This window comes from Pygoscelis adeliae, unplaced genomic scaffold (assembly GCF_000699105.1).
Source record: "Pygoscelis adeliae isolate BGI_AS28 unplaced genomic scaffold, ASM69910v1 Scaffold71, whole genome shotgun sequence".
In the NCBI taxonomy this organism is placed as follows: Eukaryota; Metazoa; Chordata; class Aves; order Sphenisciformes; family Spheniscidae; genus Pygoscelis; species Pygoscelis adeliae.
The window spans coordinates 2,223,792-2,249,305 of record NW_008824356.1 but is presented as its reverse complement, the minus strand read 5'-3'; the positions used below and the strand labels follow the sequence as shown (position 1 = coordinate 2,249,305).

At 44.5% G+C, this 25,514-nt stretch overlaps 1 protein-coding gene across 1 annotated transcript; it reads left to right on the top strand.

Moving 5' to 3' along the window:
• Positions 1-1,235: 1,235 nt before the first annotated feature.
• EGLN3 (egl-9 family hypoxia-inducible factor 3) lies at positions 1,236-7,249 on the top strand. The gene is made up of 4 exons (XM_009319364.1): positions 1,236-1,352; positions 3,279-3,415; positions 4,106-4,179; positions 5,554-7,249. The coding sequence occupies exons 1-4, from the start codon at positions 1,236-1,238 to the stop codon at positions 5,589-5,591; spliced, it is 366 nt and encodes a 121-aa protein (XP_009317639.1). The 3' UTR covers positions 5,592-7,249.
• The last annotated feature ends 18,265 nt before the right edge of the window (positions 7,250-25,514 follow it).

Below are 25,514 nucleotides of genomic sequence, written 5' to 3'. Positions count from 1 at the left end.
CCTAATGGTCTTGCTGGGCAGTGAGCTGAACATGAGCCTGCAGTGTGCTCCCTGCACAACAGCATCCAGGGCAAAATTCCCAGGAGCACAGCCAGTAAGGGACTGATTATCACCCTCTACTCAGCCCTGGGGAGACCACATCTGGATACTGTGTCCAGTTTTCCAGCCGAACTTAGCCCATCATCTCCCATCACTCTTGCTGCTAATACTGGCAAGCAATGAAAGGAGATGTCAGAGGAGTGGGAACAAGATTTCTATTGCCACAGCTTTAGTGGAGTAAACTCCATGGAAGGTGACTGGTATCACTACCAAGTAGTCCCAATATGAAGAAGTGACTCTGAGACAAAGATCTGGTACCCTACCAGCAGTTTCATCTGCTCTTCCCTGCATCCTGCTTAGGCTGCTAATGGTGTCAACTCAAGTTTAATACATTTTTGCTGTAAAAACCCTTTTAAGACCTGTTGACTGTCGTGTGGTTTGGAGTAATTCCTGTTAGGCTTATCTCATCATTCAAGGTGAAATTTAAACAAACTGTGAATTAAGTGATTGTATCAGTAAGTCTGGAGATGATCAAAGAGAGAAGTATGCTTCTGAAAGCTGTTTGGTTAGTTCTGTGGCTCAGTCCATGAAAGCAAACATGCACTGCCCTGTGCAAACATGGCACAAAGTTACAGATTTGTGCAGACTTTGCTCTATGGACTTTCACCTACACCTCCTGGGGACCCTCACTTTGTGTTGGACCATAGGGATGTATATGACAGGGACTGGAAGATATGAATTGAGGAGGATGGTGGTAGTAAGGCATGACATCCTGGGATCGTTTTCTACTTTCATTATGACTGGCAAATCAGTTTTGCAATGACTGCTTATCTTCAGAAACCCAAGCAAACTTTAGCTGAAACTGTCTCGAAGTCACGTAGCTTGTAAAGAACAATAAGCTTGTACCATACAGACCAGTGTTTTAGTTTAATTCGGGTTTTTTCTCCTACTTTAGTGTATATATTGTGAAATATGAAGGGTATTTCTTTCCAGTTTGGAATTTCACACTGGCTGACTCATCCAGTGAAAGAAGCTTGTGCAAAGATACGTCTGGTGGTGTCTGCTGTAGGTTTTGGATTGATCATCTGAAAAATGCTGAGCCAAACTGGTGGTGGGAGGATGCTTAGCAAAGAAAAACTGAAGGTGAACATCTTGTAGAATTTTTTTTTTTACAATTTTTATCTTTCATTCAGGCTATGGTTGCTTGCTATCCTGGAAATGGAACTGGGTATGTTCGTCATGTGGACAATCCAAATGGTGACGGGCGCTGCATCACCTGTATTTATTACCTGAATAAGAACTGGGACTCCAAGGTGAGTAAGCCATGGGGTTGAGGCAGAACATGAAGGAAAAAAATACTTCAGAAACAGAGCTTTGGAGCTGTCAGTTGCTTCTGTGAACTCTGGTGAACTTCTGAACAGCTGGTCTATTCCTCATCTCTACATTTATTTTCTTGGTGTTTATGGCAATCCTTTGGAAGTAAGAATCTGAACTGTTGCCTTATTATTCTCTCTCCCATCCCACACACATACTGTTTTGTTGCTATAGAATAAAGCTTCTAAGCACTGGGCTGCTGGCTCTTATGCTTTGTTTAGAGGAAAGAGCAATGAAGCACTAGAAAGAAAAAACATAATCCACTAAGGAATAAGTGGATTCTGGGAACAGAATAAAATGACAGCCCAAATTTGGGACTTTAGCGTTCTTGATACTGTTGCTTCAGGCTAACCTGCGGAAGATCTTCAGGCAGCTGCCTTTGTGGTTTTCTTCCTTATGAAGTGATGGGGCTTAGTAAGAGGAACAAGCACATGGCTTGGTTTGTCCTCTCCATCTTTGACTCCACCAGTGGGCCTCTTGACAGGATGGTGCTCTTGTTTTTGTTGTATTACTATAAGGCAATAAAGTCAGCCTTGAATTTACCATACCTTTAAGTTAGAAACAAAATAAGAGTTTGTAAAACTGCAGGACGTCTCTTTACACTTCTGTTGTCACAATGTGGCACAAACCATTCGCGTGGATTATCTATTGAAAATTGCCTGATGTTTTTTGTCTCTCTAACCTGTCTTGACCACTTTAGGTGGATGCTTTTTAAGCACACGTAAATACTATGAACCTCCAAAAGCAAGTTCAGATGTACAGGCAATGCCACTAAAAAATGCACTGTTGGAGAAAAACACATTCCTTTATGGAGAGTATGACAGTGGAACATCTCAATGTAATAAAATGAAGGAGGAAATGTGGGACGAAATGCAAATATCCAATTTATTTTGTGCACTGCACTGTTATTCTAATAGTGAAGGAGCACCCAAGTGGACACTAAAAGCTAGCTGAAATCCGGGACACTGGTGGAGAGCATTATGTGGGTGTGACAGTAATTTTATGCAAATGTATGCTGGAGGAGATGCAATATAATCATGCTGGCCTTTGAAAGCAACCATATTGCTTTAAACCTGACCTAGTAGTTTCTTACTGAGGTTTGCATGCCATGTGGAGGTACGAAGTCAGGTCAGTGCTGGGTTGACAGCATCTTCCCTGTGCTCTGTTGTGCCGCATAAAAGCCTCCAAAGAGCCCTCTAACAGCAGCAGGGAGGAGGCAGAGTTCATCTGCATCTTTTGAAGTTTCTGCAGTGCATGCAGATCAGCAGGGTTTTTCACTGAAACTGGTGGCACATGGAAAGAGACAAACGATGTGGTACAGAAACCAGGCTATATCATAAGCAGGGAAAAGACTGGCTGGGAGATATAATACAATTAGAAGTTTATTACAAGTACAACAATAGAACAGACTTCACTCTTCCCAGGGTGTAAAAGTTAACTCCTGTATGATCAGATGCAGGCTCTGAAACACTGTAAGCAGTATCTAGCGATTGCTGGGAGGAGAGTCTGATCTCAGACTGGTCAGGTGGAACACCCTTACCTGCCTTGTGGTATTCACTGCTTATAGAGATGTGAGTGGGAGGTCAGAAGTTTCCCAGCTGTTTCCACAGGGCCAGTGTTGTCTTTATCTTGGTTCATTTACTTTAGCCAGATGTTTATGCTGAAACATTACAAGCTGTTTGGGAAAATCAAGGTGGCCAAGAGATTCAGTGTATGGTTTTCCAGTGTTGTCATGTAGTGGTCTTGGTTATCATCAGATGTTTAGTCCCCACTTGTTGGGTGCTGAGGAGGGAGAAATAAGTCATTGTTTGCATGAATATGTGGGTGTTTATATGTGTAAAAAGCAACCTTTCCTTTTCTTTCAGCTGCATGGTGGAATTCTTCGGATATTCCCAGAAGGAAAGTCCTACGTAGCAGATGTTGAGCCAATTTTTGACCGATTACTTTTTTTTTGGTCAGATCGAAGGAATCCACATGAAGTCCAGCCTTCTTATGCAACCAGGTAAGTAGCTTATTTGGTATCGATATTTGGCCAGGAAAAAGCAAAGCATCTCTTCTACCAATATTTGTATCTAAAATTATGGCTATCGTGTTTGTTTAAATACACGTGCATAAAAAATAGATAGCAAGGTTTTGAGTGGATTTTCTGTTTTTGAGTCACTGGGAATTCTCTCTTCCAATGAGGAAGAACAAGCTTGAATTATAAGATTCCTTGTGTGATGGAAAAAAAAGCCCTTTTACCAGTGACAGGAGAAATCTTCCAAGCCAGGCATAGCTATTTAGCTGGGAGATGCTGGGTTATACTTTTGCCCTCGTAACACTATAGGGATTCTTGGGGCTACCATCTGTCAACAGGCCACAAAAAGCTGATGTGACGCAGGGCAACCCCCGAGCTGCCTACAGCTGTCCCAGAACGGAAAAACATGCAAAGGTCTGTAAGCTACTTTTGCCCTCTGTTACCAGGGGCTGTGCACTCTTTTGTGCTTCCAAGCAGAAATTCTCACCTATATTTCTATCTTGATAAAATACACATTTAAAATACTATCTATATTTGTCTATAAAGATGTGCCTTTTGCATCCTTTTTTTATCTACTAATGCAGGGTTTTTTTGTTTTCTCCATGAGCATAAAACTCCAGGGCTCTATTTTAATAGCAAAAGTTGAAACAAACACAAGATTTCTTTCTTTTTTAGATATGCCATGACTGTGTGGTATTTTGATGCTGAAGAAAGAGCAGAAGCCAAAAAAAAGTTCAGGAACTTAACTGGTATGATTCTGTTTAAGTGTTCTCCAGAAAGAAAATGCATTTTGATATTTCCAAAGTCAGAGGCAGACTGGGAATAACTCTGTAGCTAGATGGTTATGACATTCATTTTTAGAAAGCTTTTTCATCTCTAATCACTAGTCAGTTATTTTACGTGAAGTGGAGAAGTTGTGACAGAAGAAGATTCAGGCCTGGCCTCAGTATCCCAGATGAGCGTGATGGGGAGCATGGGAGAGGCAGTTTCCGATTTCTCTCCCAAATGGCTGCTGAGATTTTGTCCCACCCCAAGTCACTGCTCCAGTCACTGGGAGTCTCTAAGCTCTTCTGTTATTTGAGAAGTATATTTGTCTCCTCCAAACTTTGTTTAGCACAAAGTCATGAGACTTACACAAACAGTTTCATAATCATGTTCTTTACATGTTCTGGCCGAATAGGGCCTGTCTTCTGTATTAATGAAGGGCAGTTGGGGCCTGCAGTAATGCAAAAGGGATTTGTCTTTAATTTGCAAGCAATTTCTGAGTGGAGATGTTCATAATGACCTTGGAATGTATAGATTATGAGTTGGAAATAAACTAAGCTTAGAAATATATATAAGTGCATCTTTTGGCAGGCAGTTGCTAGAGTAGCTGTGATCATGGTGCACTTCAAGAGCTACATACATTCAACTGGGTCTCACAGATAGCTTAAAGTCAGCCCAGAGACACTTCTGCAGAAGGCTGGGAAGAGGTGACCCCAGATTTCCTAATGGCAGCCACGCTGCCTGCTACTGTAGTAATGGCATACGAGTAATGGACTGAGTTGTCCAGATGTGCTCTAACACCCTACCTGGGGCCATGCTCAAAGGTTTGCTGTTTGGAGCAGTTGAAGATGTGGTCTTCGGGGACTGCCTCAGGCAGTTCCTCAAAATACCGCGTGGAGAGCATTCGTCTTTTTAAATGTGTGCAGTGCAGCAGCAGACCAGCAAAGTCATAATTAGTCAAATGCTTTTCAGAACAGACTGTTGTCATCTATGTAGCTGGTATGTAAAGCAAATACTGGCTTCACCCTTGAAGTGGATCATGAACAAGGGGCCAAGAGTGGGGGTAAAAGTATCACAGATCTGGAGTCTGAAAGTTTATTGGGCTACTTGAATACTGCATGAGTTGTCTTCAGTTTCAGCAGGGCAAACGTACAGAACTTTGGTATGACTATCTTGTTAACATGCTGTGGATTCATACAGCATTTCAGTCCATGTAGTGAATTCATATCATGAGTCTGAAATGGAAAGTGCTGTCCATCGAAAACAAACCAACTTTATTCTGTTTCTGAGTTTTCAGATGAATGCTGTCAGAACTCTTTGGCTTAATTGCCTCTCCTTTTTTCATCTTTTCGATGTAGATGCAAGGAAGAGAGAAGCACCTCTTAATGAAGACTAATCAACTGTTCCTGAATTCTTTGTGAGGAATTAAGATCCCAAAGATGACTTCCATTTCCAGCGAACAAGGGCAAATTCTTGTTATGCACAAGAACGCACTGGTTGTGTCTAGCATGTGTGTCTTACTTTGATGGTACTTAAGGCAGTCTCTTGTCATGCCTGCATCTGGCAGAAGGAACACTTGTTTTCTATTTGCCTTTTGCTGGAAAAAGTAACCAGGGTTAAAAAAAAAAGAGTATCACTAAGCCTAGTGGTAGTGGCTCAGCCAACTGGTTTTTGATCGCTCTTGTAACCAAGATAACGATCATTGGAAGTAGTGGTAAAAAGCTGAGTCTTACTTGCACTTTAGGGGGGGGATCTAGCTCAATGGGAAGGAGCGTTACAAGTTTAAAATCTGTGGCAGACTGCTAATGGGCAAGGAGAGATACTGGGAATGTGAAATTAAACTGGATTTTTGTAGAGTGTCATCTTATGGTCTGTCCCACGTGGACCTGTCAATGTTCTGTTCATCACTTTGCTGCGCAGAACGTTGGCTCAGCTCTTCGATAGCACGACTTTCCAAACAGATTTTTGTCTACACAGTCATCGCATTTCCTGGATTTTGTTTGCATTTAAGAATCACATTCTAGCTGTGCAGTTGTGTTGTCCTTTCTGTCCCAGGACTGAGGGGGAAGTAGTTACGCATCTGTCCACAACTTTGTAAAACCACTTCCTTTCTGTTCTGAGCAGGGTGAGTTGTACGGTTTCTATTTTCACGGTTTGGTAAAGCAGCTGTTTTCTCCCAAAAGTTTGGTAAACTTGGAAGGGTTATGGCACACAATGCATTGGCACTAAAGGCCAATGATACGTAGAGTTAAGTGTTATTTTCGTGACTTCATCTACTATGTTTAGTATGACACAGATATGAATCTGAAAGGAAAAGATATGTCTGGCAGTCTGACAAATATATGATAAATAACGGGTAACTTAGACTTGATTTCTATGCTGCTTATCCTTAGTTAACACACTTGTTTAACTTTGCATGCATAGGTAATTTGAATGAAACAGCGATTCTGTTTCAGTTGATCTGTTACGCCAGGTAACTACTTCTGCTGTGCTCAAGCTGTGAGATCAGAGTTATTCAAATGGCAAAGCACATATTTTTTTTTCTCCATTATTTTTTTTAAACTTATTAGACTCAATAAGTAACTGGTGAGCTATGTCCAATCTGCCTAAGCTTCTACAACCAGCACTTACTATGCAGTTCAGAATAGCTCTTAAGGAAGCTGAGAGCTGGCAGTGGATGTATTTCACTCACACTAATTGTTCTCAACCTAATACTCGCATTCATTTTCGTCTCATGTTGTCAGTGTGTATGTCAGACCCTGCTAAATGTTCCAAATAGATGCCCTCTTCAGTGTCCTGTATTTTCCCATGCCACTTGCCCACAGTGTTGAAGGTGGTCTGCCTGAACCACTGCCTCCTGCACCAGTTCACCACACTGTGCCGGGCTGTCGTGCTAGTGATGGGTCTGTGGGCCAGCTCTGTCGCACTTGAGCTAGGGAATGAAAAGGTAGTGTGCAATGGCAACGATTAAATGTCAGTGACAGAATGGTAACAGCTGCATAGGACAGAAAAGAAGTAACTTTCGTGACATAAAAAGTAGTAATAGAAATTTTTTTTAAGCAGTTCTGTCTCTTAAAAAAAAAAAAAGCTGGGCATCCTTCAGCCTGTCCTTGAATTCTGAATGTAAATACAGTAGTGCTAAGAAACCCCTTGTTCACTCTGGCTTCTCCCAGAGATCCAGCTATGGTCTTATGGGCGGGACTTTGTTCAGCCTGACCACTGTGCACCTTAAGAGAGGAATACGAGGGAACATGTGTGACAAATATTCTTAACTCAAGACTAGAAAAAGACAAATAATCTGATAAATGTCCTTTAATGTTAGGAAAAACATTATTCCACTACAGTTACTTCTAAGTAGCACAACATAGACTTGAAGGAAACTTAACAATAACTTGAAATTCTCATTCTGCAATGTTCATGTGGGAGGAGAAAGAGTTAGGGCTCTTCCCTGAGAGTGAGAGGTAACCCTTTGAAAGATGGGAGCTGTTGAAAAAGGAGAGCCACAGGATTATTATTTAAAAAGGGGGGGGGGAGAAGAGGGGGGGGGGGGGGGCGGACAGAATCTGTTGTATTGCTATGCAAAGTTGTTAATGGCATGTAAATTTGAAACTCCTACGTGATTGTAAAGGGGGCAAAGACAGCTAAAACAGAGCAAAGCAAGTCTTCCTTTGCCTTTAGAAACTGTAACCTTGAAAAAAAATGCACTAGAAAGATGTTAGTACACATCTCACTGGAGCCTAGAACAGTGGAAAAACAGTGGGGTCGGAGGGGAAAGGCTTTGTATAAAGGTTGAAAAAGAAAGGTACTTCAGTTACCACTATTGCTACCACCTGGCTTCAGCAGTGGTCAGCAACATGTGTGGTGGATGGAGCTTGGAGTATAGATGCATTTTGTGTAAATAAAGTACATATTTTCATTTTTAGCCAATATCTTCCTGATCTAGATAGAGAGCAATTATTCTGTGGCAGAGAGCATTGTCTTTTTCTTTGTTAACACACATAATTAAGTACTAAAAAGTTGAGGGCACAGGATTTTGAAACCAATTCCTCAGTCCTCTGTTCCAGACCTTTACCCCCTTTCCAGATCAGTGGGATGATCTCCTTGAAGATGCTGTAATTTAACTGGGGGTGGGTGGGGTGTTGGTCATGTAGGAATCCACAGGCTTGAGGTTTTCTACACAAATTTCTCTTGCCTGTCCTTGGAATTGCTGCAAACTGCTCTGCAAGAATGAAATTGTCTGAAGAACTGTCGGGGAAGCAGGCTGCTGCAGTAGGGAGGGCATTTCAAGAAGACTCTTTCCTTGCCTTGTGTTTTGTCTTCATGGCAAACTGTTTGAAACTTCTATGGCTAAACAGCACTTGTCATCCAGTTGTGGAAAAGTGGTTTCTCTAAGGCATTTAATTTTTAGTTCTCCAGAAGTTTTGTTGGGGTTTTTTTCAACCTTTAGGTAATGTGCCTTCATCATTCATATTTATGAAGATGTTACATGCCACGTGTCTGTCATGCAAGTTTTTTGTGGCTCTTTAAGAAATATGGTTGCCTTTCGAAATGCAATTGCATTGGAAAAATATGTGGAGCCACCAAGCCACAATTTCCAACAGGTGGTTTTTATTGTGCAGGGAGGAAAAAGGCCAGGAGCCAGTACTGAAAATCAACAGACTATTTTTATTCTTAAAGCTGTAACCACTGGCCTTTTAAGCAAAGTAGCCTCTAATAAATCTTATTTTCTCTAGATTACTTCTGGTTCTATGAGGAATGGCCTCTGCAAAGTAGTGTCTAAAAAGATCCACTCTTTTTTTTCCTTCTCTCTTTATACAGTTTTAGTCCTTTCCTACTGCGTTTTTTTAAAGATGTTGGAATATATTCTATATATTGTTGTTGCAAAATAGCTGGCTCTAACACCACTTGCATCTAGAAGAAAATGTTGTCTATTTGCAGGCAAATAACTAGTTCTACTTTGACTGTGATGTACTCCCAGCAGATATCTGAGAGTGAGTTATGACTACATCTTCTCTTGTCAGGTTGTATGCTGGTCAACAATGCTGGCACTTTGCATTGGATTGATACAGAAACCCCTAGTAGTATTTTATCATACATCACATTTTGTGTTCCTGTTACTGTTAAAACCAAAATATGTGGCAGGAGTCAATAAACACTGGGTCATGTTAAACGTTGTCCTGTGCAAATCTTTTCAGTCTTGTGTCTTACCATGGCCAGGGTTGCGGCCATGGGTGGGTGCGGTGCCACAGAGCTGGGTGGAGGGTGGTGGCACTGCACAGAGGTGTGCTGTCGGGGAAAGCTGTTTGTTGCCATCAGCTTGGCATGTTTCCTTGGTCACTTCCTGCTATTTTGAAGTTATTTACCTTGCTAGTGACCCTCTTCTTGAAATGCCTGTTTGTTTTCACACTCCTGTTGAACCAGATAACATTCTTATGATTCAATTGTTGTCTGATAAGTTTTATTTTTAACAGCATTCACATCCTCCCCCTGCTACTTTTCCAGCCTGAGTCCCACAGGTTTCTCCTGCAGCCACGGCGGAGGCTTCTCCCCACTCCCACTGCAGCTGAATGAAAGCCAGGGCATTTTCACTTGCCTGTTAACGTGCTGTGAAATTTTTTGAATTCTTCTGCAATATTGTGAATAGTGGGAATTTCTGCCCCCTATGTAAAAGACACTTTCTATCATGGAGGGCTTGGATTTGACTTTTTTTGGTTAAAGAGGGGAGAGAATTCTAGATAATTTGCCACTTCTCTAAGCATTTCATTTACACCGAAGAGTGCTTAGAGCATGTGGAGAAGACCTAAGGAAAGCAAAGGGGTTTCTCTTCTGAGCATGCTCCTCATCGAGTAAGGGTTTGTAGGGACAGCTCAAGAAGAAGCTGGCTGTTGGCCATCCAGCTGCCAAGGACTTGTCTTTTCTCTGAACTCTGACTAAACTTTCTCTAAGCAAATATGCTTGCAGTAATTGTTATCTTACAGCTATTTAGGGGTCTCTTTCCTCCCCCACCTACCCAAAGGGATATGGCTAAATATACTTGCACTGACAATTCCCATGACTCTTGAATGCATCTGATATTAGAGGTTGCACTGAAAATTACAAAGTAGCGCGACAGTGGAAGAGAGGTTAGTAAAAACTGATTCCCCTTTCCCACATAACTTCATCTCAGTGGAGTATTTCCACTTCAGAGAGTTGGTAAAACTCCCATCCTCTTTCACAAAGCGTAGATAGAAATTTTTTTTTTAATCGGTCTTGTGGAAAAGAGGGGATAATTTCATCTGCATGTGTGCTTATTTTAAACAATGCTGGAGATGCTAAATAAACTTCACTAGGCCAACTGCAGTCAACAGCAATTCTCATGTGGTGGCAAACCTAGTCAGTGCCAGCATGCAGGTCTGCTCCTTTGCTGGACACCCACAGTGGTAAATCTTCCTGCTAGAGGTGAGAGAGGAGGAGTTTGTTGTCTCCAACACGCTGGAGACTGATTTAACAGGAGGGGAGTCAGAATGTGGCTGCCTAGCCCCAGGGTTTTGGGAAAGTGTTAATCTGGCTGACTCTTGGGTGGCTGGTGAGAAGCATGGAAAGAAAGACCCTGTAGTCCAAGCTAAAAGAGCTAAGATCACTTGTGATTACATGCAGCTGTTCTTAATTCCTTTAATTTTGATGTTTTCTCAGCTTGTACCTGCTGAGTGTCTTGTGCTAAAACACCTCAGAGTAGCAAAATCGGAATGGAGGTTTAAACTAGAGCACTTAGGGAGAAAGAGGTCTCCAAACAGTAGAGCCAGTGCATTTAAACAGAAGGGTTTCTGTGCCTGAATGTGTCCCTTTTTTCCCAACTGTGTTAGTCTGATTAATAAAAAATACTATCTCCCCTTACAAGCCTTGCCTCTCAGATGCAGCTGTTACTATTTAGTAACTACGAGAACTGTGGACTTGGAGCATTTTCCTGGTCCCTGATGCCCCATGATCTATGAAGCATTGCTGCTGCATGATCTTTCAAACACCATAAAGCTGTATGCAGCACAGAAGATTCCTCAACTGAGAAATCATCATCCAATTTAGCAAAGAAGCAGCAGAAGGGACAATACTGCTCAGAAGAGGTCCCCTTTGTCCTATAGAGCTGGTGGTAGTGGTGCTGTGGCAAGCTGGTTTTATTATGCTTTATCTATTAAAATAGGACATAGGACAGGAAGAGGTGAGAGCAGACCTGGGCTAGCACAAGAATTGACCACAGGGCAGTTGTGTGGGCTCCAGAGTATGATGGACAAGTCTGCCCAGCATCCTGGGAACCGGCCACTGGCACTGAGCTGCCTTCTGCCAGTGTGTGCCATGACCAGGCATGTCATCCTGCCAATGTGGAATAGCCCAGGAATCAGCTGGGGAGTCTGATGCAGAAAGCTGAGAGTGGGAGCCCAAGCGTTTATGCATTTAGAGGTTGCAATGTGGAGCCATGACCTCCACAGGCTTTGCCTTTGCTCCTCGCAGAAGGGATCGAATTCACAGCTACCGTCAGGATGCTGGGCAGAGGGAGCAAAGCCATCCTTAATCCAGGCTTCTCTTTCAGACCAGAACGTTACACAGGTAGGTATGGGAGCTGTGTGAGGGATGAGCCAGCAGCACAGCAGTAAAAACCCTGCCCTGGGAAGTAATGAATCTCAGTTTTGGAGCAGCACCTGTCCAAGAACTGCAGATTGAGCTGGAATTGTGCAAAAAGGGGGCATTTCACCCCATCTTCAGCGTTAGTGGTGGCCTGGCTGAGGTGTTTGCATGCCTAGGCTGCTGGCTGATGTAGCATTCAGAAGTGCCCCTCTCTTAGATGTGGGTGTTAGGGAGGGAACTGCTCTGGAAACTGAGGGTGCGACCTGCGGGTGCTGCAGCACCCAGTGCTGTAATGCCTGCATCTTGTGAGCACTTAAAGATTCAAATCCCTTCAGTGCATGGAAACAGTGAAAAAAGAAGTTTAAAAAAAAAAAAAAGGATTAGGATGGTGGTGCATATGGGAACTGGCAGGGGCTGTTTCCCTTTCCGTGGCAGCCCTTGCAGCTGGAGCCAGGAGGAGCAGGATCTTGTTCCCCCTTGGCACAGGGCAGTCATTCACAGATCTCCTGCCTCCCAGGAGAGTGCCTGAGTGCCTTGCTCAGCTGCGAGCACAGGCACAGTCCGGCCCCAGCTACGTGGGGTGGTGATAGCATAGCTAATGCTGGTGAGCTTTACAGAAGCCTGGGTGAGACAGACTCCTGGGAGTATCCATTGGTGTAGGCAGACTTGCCACCCCTCACAGGGTGAACCACATGACCAATCAGTCCCTGCTGGCCACCCCTGTCGGTAACTCATGTCCCACCTTCATACGACAAAAGGCTGGTTTTGTCCCAATTTAATTTTCGCTTCCTTTCTGCGGAGTGAGGCTGTCCCCACGGCTCCACCGCCACCACCGTGGCTGCTGCCCTGCCTGGGTCAGCCATAGCGACAAACTCTGCCTTCATGGTGGAGAAAAGCTGCTTTTGAAGCCAAGCCCCAGTTATCCCCAAGGAGGGCACCCAGCGCGAAGCACACACACCACCATGGGAGCCTGGGCAGAGGCTGGCCACCCCCGCTCTTCAGGCTGGGTTGTCTCTTGCCTGGCAGAGGACGTTGAGCTGTTGAAGTTTATGAAAGATGACACATTACTGCCACCGTCCCCTCTCACTCGCTCTGATACCGGTACAAGAAACCGGCTACCTCTCCGCAGCGCAAGCCCCGCCAGCCACTGCCTGTGGGAAGATAAAAGCATCTAAGGCTCTGCCGGTCTCGGCAGGCGTGTGAAAGTGTGTGCGTGTTTGTTTCCCTGTCCAGCTAGAGGGAAGCCTGATTTCCAGGGGGAATTAATTTGAGAAAAACTGAATGTTGCTCCTCTGCTACCAACTAATGTTGGTAATATAAACCAGTTCTTTTTCCTAAAGGGACTGCAAAATGAAACCATGTAGTGCATCTTTCGAAAGCGGAATAATTTAGACAGCAGTAATTTTACCATCAAGCCTTAGTTACGGCTCAGCTAACCTCCCAGGCTCTTTCACTAGCTACTGCTACTGGAGAAAAGATATGTTGCATTTTCCAGTGTACAGAAGGGACTCGTTCCGTTTGCCAGGACTGACATGGGAAGGGATCTGTAGTTAAAATATTTACTGTTCCTGAAAGGTGCGTCTTTGAAGTTGTCTTTTTTTTTTTTTTTTTAAGTAAACTGAAGGAGAGGCAGTTAGAAAAACATAGAAGTATAGCATCTGCTCATGCTATGACTAAAACTTATTAGCGCCATTCTCACGAGGGAGCAGGCTTAGGCTGGTCTGCAGCACTAGTAAACCGCAGCGGTTCCCAGCTCTCCCGTCCAGTCCTCTGCCAGCGCTTTCGCAACATGGCATTACTGCATGTCAGTCAGGAGCATGCAAAGTGGGAAACAAAATCAGTGCTATTGCTGCTATCGCACTGTTCCATCTCTGGATCTGTTTAACTCGGATGCATCTCATCTGGGGCAAAGCTCAGCCCCAGGCTGTTTTACAGAGGCTGCCTGTGATGGACCTGATAGCTCTGAAAAATATGTCTCCAAAGACGTATTCCCAAAGAGCTTAATGCTCTTACCTGGGACTCAAGGCCTTTGCCCACCTACCTGCTGCCACCCACCCCTCACCATCAGCTGCTCAGATGTTGGGGATGAGACCCTGTGTGCCATCCTGACCAGGCGAATGGCCCAGGATGAGCTTCAGCAGCCTCAGGCAGTGTCCTGCATGACCACAAGCACGCGTCCCAGCTGCTCTGAGACCTCAGGGTCCGGAGGGGCCTTCTGAGCCTATGGCTAAGGTGTTGGCCAGACCTAATGGCAGAGATAAGAAAGGACCATTAGTGTGGAAACCTGAAAACAAACGTAAAAACTTTTGAAATCAGGGAAAACTGCATAACACTTCCATATTTAATCTGAAAGGAAAAAGAAAAAGAAAAAAGAGACTGACGCTTCACATTTGGCCAAAAACTCAGGCTTGATCAACCTGCCAGTCATGCTATTTCTAACCACATGCAAGGCACCCCAGAGGGCTTGGTATTTCCCTGTAGCGGTACTGTAAAGTCTCCTGCTCACCTGTGGGAAACACCTGCCTTCCTCCTCAGTGACTGCTGATAGCCCAATAAAGTGAGGAAAATGCTGGTTTTTTTTTTTCCCCCCAAGACAGAGAAAATAATTCACATTTTATGTTGGAGATATCTTCGTGTTTCAATATATGTTGTATTCATGTGAAATAAAAGAGAAACTAATCAAGACTTGGTTTTCTTCTTGAACTTGAATCTAAAACAATTCCAGAAAAGTAAGAAAAGAAGATTTAATGGCATTTTTCTGGCAGGGAGAGAAACTGGATCCTTAAAGCAAGGAGAGAATTAGAGCTCCCATGTTGCATTTAAGCACTCTGTCTTGGTGGCTAGTCCATACAGAGAGCAGAAAGTTATTATACAAAGTTATTATATGCAGTACACAAAGGGGATAAAGTGGCCACGTCACTGCTGTTTCAAACTCAGTGCAGTGGCTGCCACTGCATGTGGTAGGACCCTTGAGTGTGTAGCTGGGGCTGCACTGAGTGTGCCTGCCAGTTGCAGGTGGGTGGTCTGTCTCCCTCAAAGGGAGGACCACTTACACAGAGGAGCCCAAATGATCTCAGGGGCTCAGTCAGATGTCAGCTGCTGGGCCCTGCCAAGACATAGGCAGCAGAGGCACTGGGAGAAGCACAGATCCAATGCCTGAAGTAAGTACTTAGAAATTAAGGGTTCTCACGGTGTTGTTAGAGGGCAATTGGCAGAGGGATTTCAGGATCTTCTTGTGGATCTACATACATTAAGTACCACCATTCTCTGGCATGTACAGTGGAGCATAGGGGATACAGCCAAGTTCACCAATTGCCCAGCAAGCTAGTCAGAAAAGTACCATTAGGTGGAACCGGTCTGTAAAACGTTCAGCTTTTTCACCCACATAAGTTTTAATTTTCACTGATAAAAGATATCCCAGCAAGGAAAAAGAGGTCATAGGCAGGGAAACTTGGATGAAAGTTGCCCCACACTTGATGCTGGTCAGCTTCTTAAAAGGGACTGGGCATCCTCTACAACACCCAGAGGTTGTCTGTGTCAGGGACACGGTGCTGATCCAGGCGGGCCAGGCAAGGCGGCTGTGCCTGGGAAAGGTCTGGTCAGACTGTAACCTTGGAGTGATGTTGTGGCGTGCAACGACAGCGGGTTGCTTTTTATTTACTAAACACTGTACTTCATGCCAGCTTTGACACTTGTCCCACCTTTATAGTGGTTCAGTGGATGCCCTGTGTTCATTACTGTGATGTACGGTAGCACATCACTCCGTGCTCCAAGCAAGGGAGAAAATGCCTGTTGTTAAGAGGTACTAGGAGCTTCTTTTATAAGAAGAAAAAAAGAAAGGAAAAAAAAAAAAAAGACATCTGAACAGACATTTAATAGGTGAAGGAAGAGGCTTAACAGACTTAAGCTCAGCTGTCTTCAGAGAGTTTTCAAAAGCTCACTGCAAACACTTCTGTTTCAAAGCTTATGCTCCTTTATCTATAAGAAGCTAAACACTGGCTAATTCTTTAATTAGTTCCCAACAAGATGTTTTTCTCCGTAGCCAAGGCTTGCAACAGGATAATTATGTCTTTAGTTTAAAAACCAGTGTCAATACAGAAAGTTGTTTTGGTTTCTCTTTCTTCAAATGTTTTATTTCCCCTTCTACTTAGCTCCCACTCTGTTGGTCCTCACCTGCAATGTCTTTCCTTGATTTGGGAAAGGCTGATTATTTTTAGCTCCCTGCTCTGGAATCCCAATGCATGGACATGACAGGGCTAGAGCCAAGCCGGTGCTGTGATCCGTGGTGCAATCTTATGAATGCAGTGCTTGGGGTGTGAATCCCTCCCATGGCCGGGGAGATGGAGGGCTCTAAGCCACCATCAGTTAAACTGCTCAGCTTATTAAACTGTAATACCTAATTGGCATACACGTGGCCCTGGGTGCCCAAGTGCTACACTGCATGCCAGAGACCTACATTTGGAGTTTCCCAACCTCCTGCCTACCACCACAATCGTCTACATTTATTTTAGCAAAGTTCCCAGAGCACCAGAAGACCTCCTTCTAGTTGGTCAAGAGCTGCCTCAGTCTTGACAGTGCTGAGCAGACGTGAATCTTCTGGGCCTGGGTCCCATGTGGACCATAGCAGGAGGAAAAGGAGCTGCCCCCTCTGCCCTTCTCTGACTGTCAGTGCACGGAGGCAGGATGCCGAAGGTCTGACGTCAGGCTTACCCAAGGAGATTCAAACTGGCTTCATTCACCCACTAGGAGAAGATCCTGAGTATTAGGCTACACAGCATATCCTTGTGGTGAGGGAGTGTGGTTAACCATCAACTGGTTCACCATTGAAGCTGTTCCATTTCCAAGGGAATAAATACATTTTCATGGATTCAAGAGGCAATTTATCTGAACTGGAATATTGTGGCTCAGCTGTCTTCAAGAAAGATGTGCCAAAAAATGTTCTTCTATCAGTCCATTGGGAAAAATGAGTATGATCAGAGACCTAGAAAACATGACCTGTGAGGACAAGCTAAAAGACCTGGGATTGTTTCTTCCAGGGATAAGGAGAGCAGGGAGAGGAGTGAAGGAGGAAGTAAAAGCACAATAAGAGTCTTAAAATGCAGGAAAGGTTACTGCAAAGAATAAGGAAATAGTTTGTTCTCTATACCTGTGACAGATACCACACAAATAATGGGATAAAATTGCAGCAAGGAAGTTCCCAGTTAGCTATTAGGAAGAGCTTTATGGCTGGGACACTGAACCACTGGAGTGCCTGAAGAAGTTGTGGAGATGTGGTTGGAGAAACGTCTGCCAGGAGCCATGTAGGTAGAAGTGTAGGAGCAGTGAGTAGGGACTGACCAGACTAGATGACACGTCCTGTGTCATGGTAATGTAAGCATGATTTTGGAGCCTAAGTGGTTGAGGTACTCCATGGAAGGGAAGACGTTTGGGGTTGTCCTATTCCATTGGTTGCGGGGACCACTACCACTCATTGGTGCGGGACGAGGCCAGGTCTACCCTTCCCAAGGAGTGAAATTCAGCCTGACACCACCGCGAGCAGTTGTTCTCCCCTGCCCTCTTCTTTCTGGCCTGATACACTTGCAGGTACCCATGCTGCACGCACCATGCAGCAGGTCAGGCACGGTGAGCACATACCGCAGGAGGACCCTGCAGCCTGGCACTGCTCTGTGCTGAGCAACACCTCTCGTCTTCCTGCGCAACAAAGAGCTGAACCCATGTTTTCCACAGCAACGAGGTATCAGTAGCTCCTTTTGTACCCGCTCCCTGTCAGATAGCTCATGCAGGTTACACTTATCCTATTTTTTGATGCCCAAACCTTTTGACCTAGTGCCTAAGGCTGTGGATTCTCCTCCTCTTTTTCCTGTCTCAAATTCAGGAATTGAAATTCTGAGCCTAATGCCCCTTTGGATCTAGCCTCAAGGTAGAGCCAAGAACAGATTTAAAGCAGGGAGCACATCCTGCTTTCCCTCCTATCCAGAGCAGCTGTGCAGCTGGTTGGGCTCTCTGTTTTCTAGGAAATGTTGAGTTATAGGTCATCTTCAATCATTCATTACAAATGGAAATAATACTGGGGGGGGGAAAAAGGGGAATGATGAAGAAATATACGGTGGGGTATCAGAAGTTAGCCTTTGGGAGCATATGGGGTTTTGAAGGCAGGAACCTCCGTTCCCTCCCCCAGTTCATGTCCTGATGAAAGAGAACGTGCATGCGTCCATCTGAAAGTCAGTATTTGCTACCTCCGTTGAACATTTTCTCCCCTTTGCAAAGCTGTGTCAATTTCCGAGTATATTGTAAATAAATTCTCAGTTGAGTCATCAATTCTTTCAACACGTCTGAAAGAACTTGAGTTAACTAATGTGATCGTAAATTCAAGCACTTGGAATATCAGTACTTGAGCCTAGATGTGTTTATTATTAATATTAAATGCCACGGGTAGTTCTTGCAAACTTTTCTTTCACTTTTAAAACTGGCAGTCCATCAAAATTCTATATAAGGTTGGGACCTATAGTATTCTTGCTACTATAAATATGTTAATATCATAAGCCAAACATTTCCCCCCTTATTGTTAGTGTATTTCCTTTGCTTAGTCTCTGCGAATGTGCCCAGGGAGCGCATGAAAACTGCTGGAGTCTCAGCTTCCTTTCATTCCCCTTGTCAGCAAATCATGGCCAGAAGATGTAGACGAGGCCATTTTGGAGGAGGTAGGGGGCTTCACCACCCTCTACAGATGGCACATCCTCTCCAAGCTGGCTCAGCACTTTGGAGGGGACGGACCCCACTGCCATCCCCTCTGGGTAGAGCACCTGTGCCAGCAACCTGACCAGCATCACCCCATGCAGCAGGCACAAAGGGCAAGGGAATATCTAGGAGACTTCTCCCCTGCAGTCTTAAAACTCAAACAATGTCTCCATTTGCTGTGTCAGCTGCTGATCTCAAGGACTTCGTGCTATTGAATTTGTGCTCTGTCTCCTGAGAGGTGAGGAATAGGTAAATGCAGGTGCCTTTTGCATTGTCCCTGTTCTGCCTGAGGCTACAGTGGTCTGGGCTGGAGAGCACTCCTGCAGGCTATTGCAGCACATGAACCTCACCTATGTTGTCTGTGGACTGCTTTGCCACCCAGAATCTGCTGGTGGCCGTGAACAGAGACCCAGGAGCATCCCCATTCTCAGTACCACCCCTGGGCTGCTGCGTGACTTTGGGCTGCTTTTCCCACAGCTATCCTGCCTGCCCCTTGATAGCCTTGGGGTGACATGTTACTGTAGGGACATGTGGCAGAACAGGACGCCACAAACTGCATGTATGGGCCCAATGCCAGTGAATCCGCACATCCTGCAATTCGGGAAGTTATTGACATTAATGCCATTACTTGTCAGGTTTAGCGGGGGGACAAGAGTTGAGCAGGTGGGGATACTGAGTGGTCTTTGCTTGAAGAATGAGTCTCGCAGATCAAACTTAAGCTGCAAGAAAGAGCCATGGCATGGCTGTTGTTTGGGCACCATGCAAGACTGCAGCTTGAGTGCCATTGGGATGTGTACCAGTCTTAAAACACACTTGCAATGGAGAACCTTGCACAGTCGTAGCCATCTACCCTGTCTTTCCAGACCACCTGATGCTCTGCAAGCAGTTGGTTAACACTTTCTTTCATGGTTCTGGTTGCATATTGGAAGAAATTGTTTGCTGCCAGTATTTAAGATGAGATTGCTGTACAAGGCTGCTCAGTGATGGCTCTGTGGCATGTGAACATTTCCTATTAGAAAAGTCTCAGGACCTAAAGCAACATGCTCTTGTAAACTATTTAGTATGACTCATGGACAGAAAGCAGTAGCAAAAAGCCGTTCAAAACTTTTATTTTTATTCTCTGCAGTAATTAATTGCACATATCAGGGCCTACACTTGTCCTTTCAAGTAGCAGAAGAAAGATTACGAGAAAGGTTCAATAAATCAAACATGGAAGTGTTGCCACCAAGTGGTACAAGCTGTGTTAGGCAATGGCTCATAATTTATAGATCACAGTGATGTATCTGAGACACCCTGATGTATTTATAAAAAGATTCTTTTTTGGTTTGTTTACCTATCTTTTTCTTTTTGTGATGCATTTTACTTCCCTCGGTGTTAAACAATCATACTAGCACCCATCTCCATGCAGTCACGGGGTGTATTACATGCCTCTTCCAGCTTCTTCTGGAGCTGCATGCAGCAGAGAGGCAAATATGAAGGGTCTTCTGGATGTATGGGACTGTTCAGACTGTCTTTGACACAGTGCCCTGTCTTGTTGGGATGTGGCATATCCCTTCCTCTGCAACCTCACATGTGAGCGGAGAGAGTGGCCCCGCAGAGGAACGTGCTCCCCAGGCCCTGACGACTGGCTGAGGAACGTCCCAGCCCACTCCTGTCATTTCCAGCGCAGCCCCTGTCATTTCCAGCACAGCCCCTCCTGAGTGACTTTGACACTTTTGAAATCATCTGCAAATTTATATGGGTTTTTTTAATGGCAATTATGTGTGTGCTAAGGTGGTTTGTTTTTCAGCCAAAGTACTAAGTACGCTGTACTTTAGCCACCTGTTTTTCTTTACTGTGCAGGAGTTTAATAATGCCCTTTGCTTCCCTGTTGTTTAGAAAGCCTAGATTAAAAAAAAAAAAAAAGAGAATTTTTGTGGAGACAAGACTGAGGTGCTTCTTTATTATTTATATTGTGAGGCACACAACATTATCCTTGAGAGGTGTCTCTCCCATGGGGACAGGTCTCTCCAGAGCCACTTGGGGCACGCAGGCAAAGTGAGGGATATAGAGACTTGTGCACATGCACATGTGCGCGCACACACACACAGATCCCACCTCTGGGCATGCACGTTTAAATCCCAGCACATGCCGGGGGTGCGGAGGGTTTGCAGGTCTCATACCCCTCTGCCTCCCATGCAGTGCGGCTGCCGGCACCAGCAAAACCACCAGCTGAACGGTCCTTTTTCTTTGGTGGGTGGGGGAAGGATGGGAAGGAGGGTGGTGGGTAATGAGGAGGTGTTGGCTGTGTGGTGCTTAGTTGCTGGCTGGGGATAAACCACGACAGGGGGGTGGAAAGGTGTGGGTGGTGCAGGAGCCTGGAGAACTGAAAGCTGCGGTGGGCCCTCATATAGTGGTGGCAGTGCAGTGCTGGGCTGGCCACATGGATAAGTTGAACACCTGGATTGGGAGCCCAACAGGAAAGATTTAGGTCAAAAAGATGCTTTTTCAAAGCTGACATCTTTTCTCAGCAGACACCGCTTAGCTTTCTTTCAACAACCTCTCCCTTTCTCTCTGTCTTTGGATAATTGCCTTTTGTTTCTTAGAGTGAAAGCCTGAAGTACTCCTCATTCCCCCCCCCCTTTTTTTTTTAAACATTGTCAGTGTTGCCACCATTATCTTCAGACCAAGCAAATGATGGCAAAAGGCAGAAGCAGTCACCAAGCTCCTTTTATCCCAGCTTTAGTCTCTGTTAACTACAAATCACAGTAGAGGAGTTGTTAGTTAAATTAATGCAGCTGATCTCCTGAAAGGAACCACTGGAAGGGAATTGGCAAATGTATGTGTTAGTGAAACCTGACAGGAGAAAAGGTCTCCAAAAATCTTGCCGCATAACTTCCAAAGCTCTTACAAGTGTGAGTGTGAATACATTTCAGTTTTATTTTTTCACATTATAAAGAGAAAGAAAATAAATGTAAAGGGGGATGTTAACCTGAATAACACCTAGCATTGTTGCCCAGAGGGAGAAGATTATAATTAGGATATCGGATCTATTTAAAGTATGTCTTATCAGGAGCAGGGGAACTTGCCTGAAATGGCTTATGTTTTACTCTATCATACAGAGTAAGTTTAACTTGACCGTTTATGAATAGCTAATTCTTTTCCAATATGATGACTGCTTTTTAGACATCACATTTGCATATCATTCTTTCACTTCTTATTTTTACTGCTACTCCTTTAAAACATAATTAACACAGATAAATCAAACAGGCAGTTTGATACAATAAATTCACTAGCAGATGAAGTAATTATTTTGGAAATTATTATAGCAAAATTAGGTTTTCTTTATTTTCCTGTGAGGTTTTGCAGGTGGAAGAGGCCAAATCTTTATGACACAGTTGTTTGTACATGGTTATATCTGTTGTGTATCTGTCGCACCTACATTTGTAAGCAGAATATATACCTTTTTTCGTCTCTATTAAATTCTTTCTCTTACTGAAGAGATAGAAGCATAAACAAAAAATGTCATAAAACCATGTTAAAATGAAACATAAAGATGTCATTGGACAACTTCCTATGACTTCAACTAAAACCCTGTTCATCGACAAAGAACAGTTTTAAGCAAGGTATTTGACAACTATTTAGAACCATCTTATTTTTATTGAAACTTTACAAGGGCCAGGAAGCTTTCTAGTTGTTTCTACTTTTACTTCTGGGCTTAACAGTGCCTGCACCGAAGGTGTTAAATCTCTAGTGAATACTGTGCTATGTCTCTTTGACAAAAAAAGAAACAAAGCAAAACAAAGAAACCCCCAAAAACTCAAGCGTGTTTGGTTAGGCAGAGTGTGTACATTTTGGTGAGCAAAATGGTAGACCAAATATTAGAGGGCTATAGTGGGGTGAGAACAATTTTGGAGGCATTTGACCCAAATCAAAATGGCTGTGAGCAATAGGCAACCCACTAGCAGCAAAGACATGTCCTGGTTACTTTCATGACAGATGTGGCATGCAGCATGCCACATGCCAGGATCGTCATCTTTGGAGGTGCATCACAGTCCTGCTGGATGCTGGAAGCAGATGCATGCAATCCATCGGAGACAAGGGGGTGGAGGATTGGGTTTGCCACTGCTGACTCACATGGTGACTAAATCAGGGAGTCTTCCAGGCTAACCTCTCCAGGTGTCTGGAGATTGACACCTCCAGAGCACAACCCATGTCTTGCCCGGCTTGAATCGCCCCCGGCAGTGCCAGCTGCTCCCACGGGCGAGGCTGTGTGGGCACACAATGCCAGTGCCCACCTAGATCAGACAGACCAGCCCTGCACTAACGCACAGCCCCAAGCCCTGTTCTATCACTGCCTGTGGTTTGCTTGTTTTACAGAACTGCAAGAAAGGATTAAACCTTGGTAATGACCTCTGAGGAGCAGGAAAGAGAAACAGTTTCTGGCCCTGAACATTTCACTTTATTTATTTGTTTGTTTTGCAGCCATTTTTGAAGGAAGAGGAAAAATTATCATGGGGCATTAAAGCTGAAATACCTAAACTCCCCTCTTCTTTGGTATGTTAGAAAAGGCTTAAGCATTTAAATAATTGAGCTATATGGCTAATCTACTGTCAGCCCTGAACTTTAAATTAGTTAAAAATATATTAAAGGATTATAAAATAATTGTCATATTAGAATTACAGGGCATGAAAATCAGCACAAAGAGACCTTTCTGCACACTACTCATGCACACTCAGTGAACGCATGCGCATTGGAGAACCCCCTTTCCGCACACCTGATTTCACCGCTGCGGCACCTTCCCCTGCCACGTCCCTGGGACAGCACACAGCGGGAAAGGACGCAGTCGCACAGAGCTGCTGCTAGTTTTCAAAGATATCTCAAGCACTTGCATTTGGAGGAAGAAATGGCCAACATTCATACGTTCCTGAGCTTTCTGTTTTTTTAATTCCTCCCGTATTAATTGCTTTAGGAAATGTCCCAGCTTGAAGTCCCCTACCCAGAAATATCTTTTTCTTACTTTTTCCACTACCTCTCTATGTCGTGATCTAAGAAACATCTTCAGGGTTTGCTACTAATTAGCTGTGGCAGTGGCCTGGTGAATGGTGTCACAAGGCTGCTTCCCCAGCAATAGCTACTGGCACGAGCTGACCTTGCAATTTTCCAGATGCAACGTTTCCTCAGTTCGTGTGGAAAACCCCCAGGAAAACAAAGCAGCACCTGCAAGGAACAAACATAACTGCAACGCACTGTAGTCTTTCAGTACAGAGCTGCAAAAACCTTCCTAAAAATACATGTAACGCTCCACTAGAAACCGAGGCCCTTCGGCTCACAATTTGTCATTGCTGTCTTATAGTACATCTTTGCCCTCCCCATACGCCTCCCTGCACGCCTCCCTGCTCACCCGTGTCCACGCCACACGAGGATGGTGGGCACCCGGGAAGGCCAGGGCCCTCGTTTAAGCACATTTCAGCTGTTGATCTACCACAGGAAGAAGGGGCCTTGTAGTGGACTCGAGGTGTATCCACAGTGGCGGGGTCAGGCTTTGAAACACTTGCACTGGAGTGCTATTGATTTCAGTGGGATTGCTCCTGGGAATAACTGCTCTGCGAGGAATAGAGGTGTTTTGTCTTCCTCCAGGATACTATGGATCAAGTCTTTTTCTGAACAGAAAGGAAAGTCTGGGTGCAGATCCACTTTGGTGCAACTGGGGAGCAGGGGCTGGAGGTGCCAGGGCATGATCAGGCGGCACTTTTTCCTCCTTGCCCCATCCCGAGAAGCCTCACAGTTGCGTAAAACTTCACTGGCTTCAACCAGGCGCTGTGGCCAAGGAGGTGGTAGAAGGATGGTGGTCATGTAATGAAGATGTTGCTTCTCCCCACTCTCCGCCCAGCCTCCGGGGTAGTAGGGCCTGGGTGCCTGGCACCTTGTATAGTTCACGTATAAGCCTTTTGTTTCGGCTCTGAGAGCCATTGATGGGTTGTAACCAGGACACGGCACTTGCCTGTACACACAGGGACACAATGTATGTGCCAGCCCAACAAGGGATGCAATGGGAGACCAGGTCTATGCAGCGTGTGGGGAGACAAGGGCTACCGTATGGTGATAAATTAGATGTGTATACAATGATTAAGCATAGGTTAAATGTAGACAAATTAGTATGTAGATAAATTATACCACCATGATTTGGCTTGTGGTAAGTTGTGGCAATCCAGATTCCCCGTGCGTGATGCCAGAGATGGCAAACACCCCAAGCGAGCAAAGTCTTTGGTCTGTCACTTGCTGGGGACTGGGGGGTGTCCTGCAGAGAGCTCCCCACTGGCCCACCCTGCCCAAATAGTCCTCCCCAGGCAGCTGCTGTTGGAAACAGGCCCTGGCACTACCCCATGGCTTTGCACGTGGGCTGTGAGAGAAAGCTGCTTGCCCAGCGGTTTTGCTGGTGGACTGTGGAGAAAGGGACCCAAATTTGAATGGAAGGTGCGATAGCATGAAGATGAAATTGTGTTTTCCAGCCTCCAGCCAGGTGCTTCAAAACTCTCCTGCTTCCCTTTCTAGTAAACATGAAGAAAAAAAGACATGCAATATAAATTCACACACACACAGAACGAAGGATCATGCAGTTTTTACAGTCAAATTTGAAGATGAATTAGTTTTTGAGATACCGTCTGTTTAAGGATTATGTTGTTAATAACCTAAATTTGACACACATTTTTTTCCCCCTGCAAAGCCTCTCTGAAAATTATCTCTTATGAAGCTGTGTCATTAATGGCTTCCTGCGAGGTTTCTTTTGGAAGTGGCAGAAAGGTAAATAAAAATGAATTAATACAGCGTTTTGGGTTTGTAGGCAAAATATGCAAATATCTTACTGACAAAGTCTTAGTAGCATTAAAGGCTTTCAGATCCTATCCTCAGAGGCTCTGCTTGTGGAATCAGAAGCCTTTAGGCAGCCTTTAACTTAGTTTACATGTAATACACACACACATGCGCGCGCTCTCTCTCTCTTCCC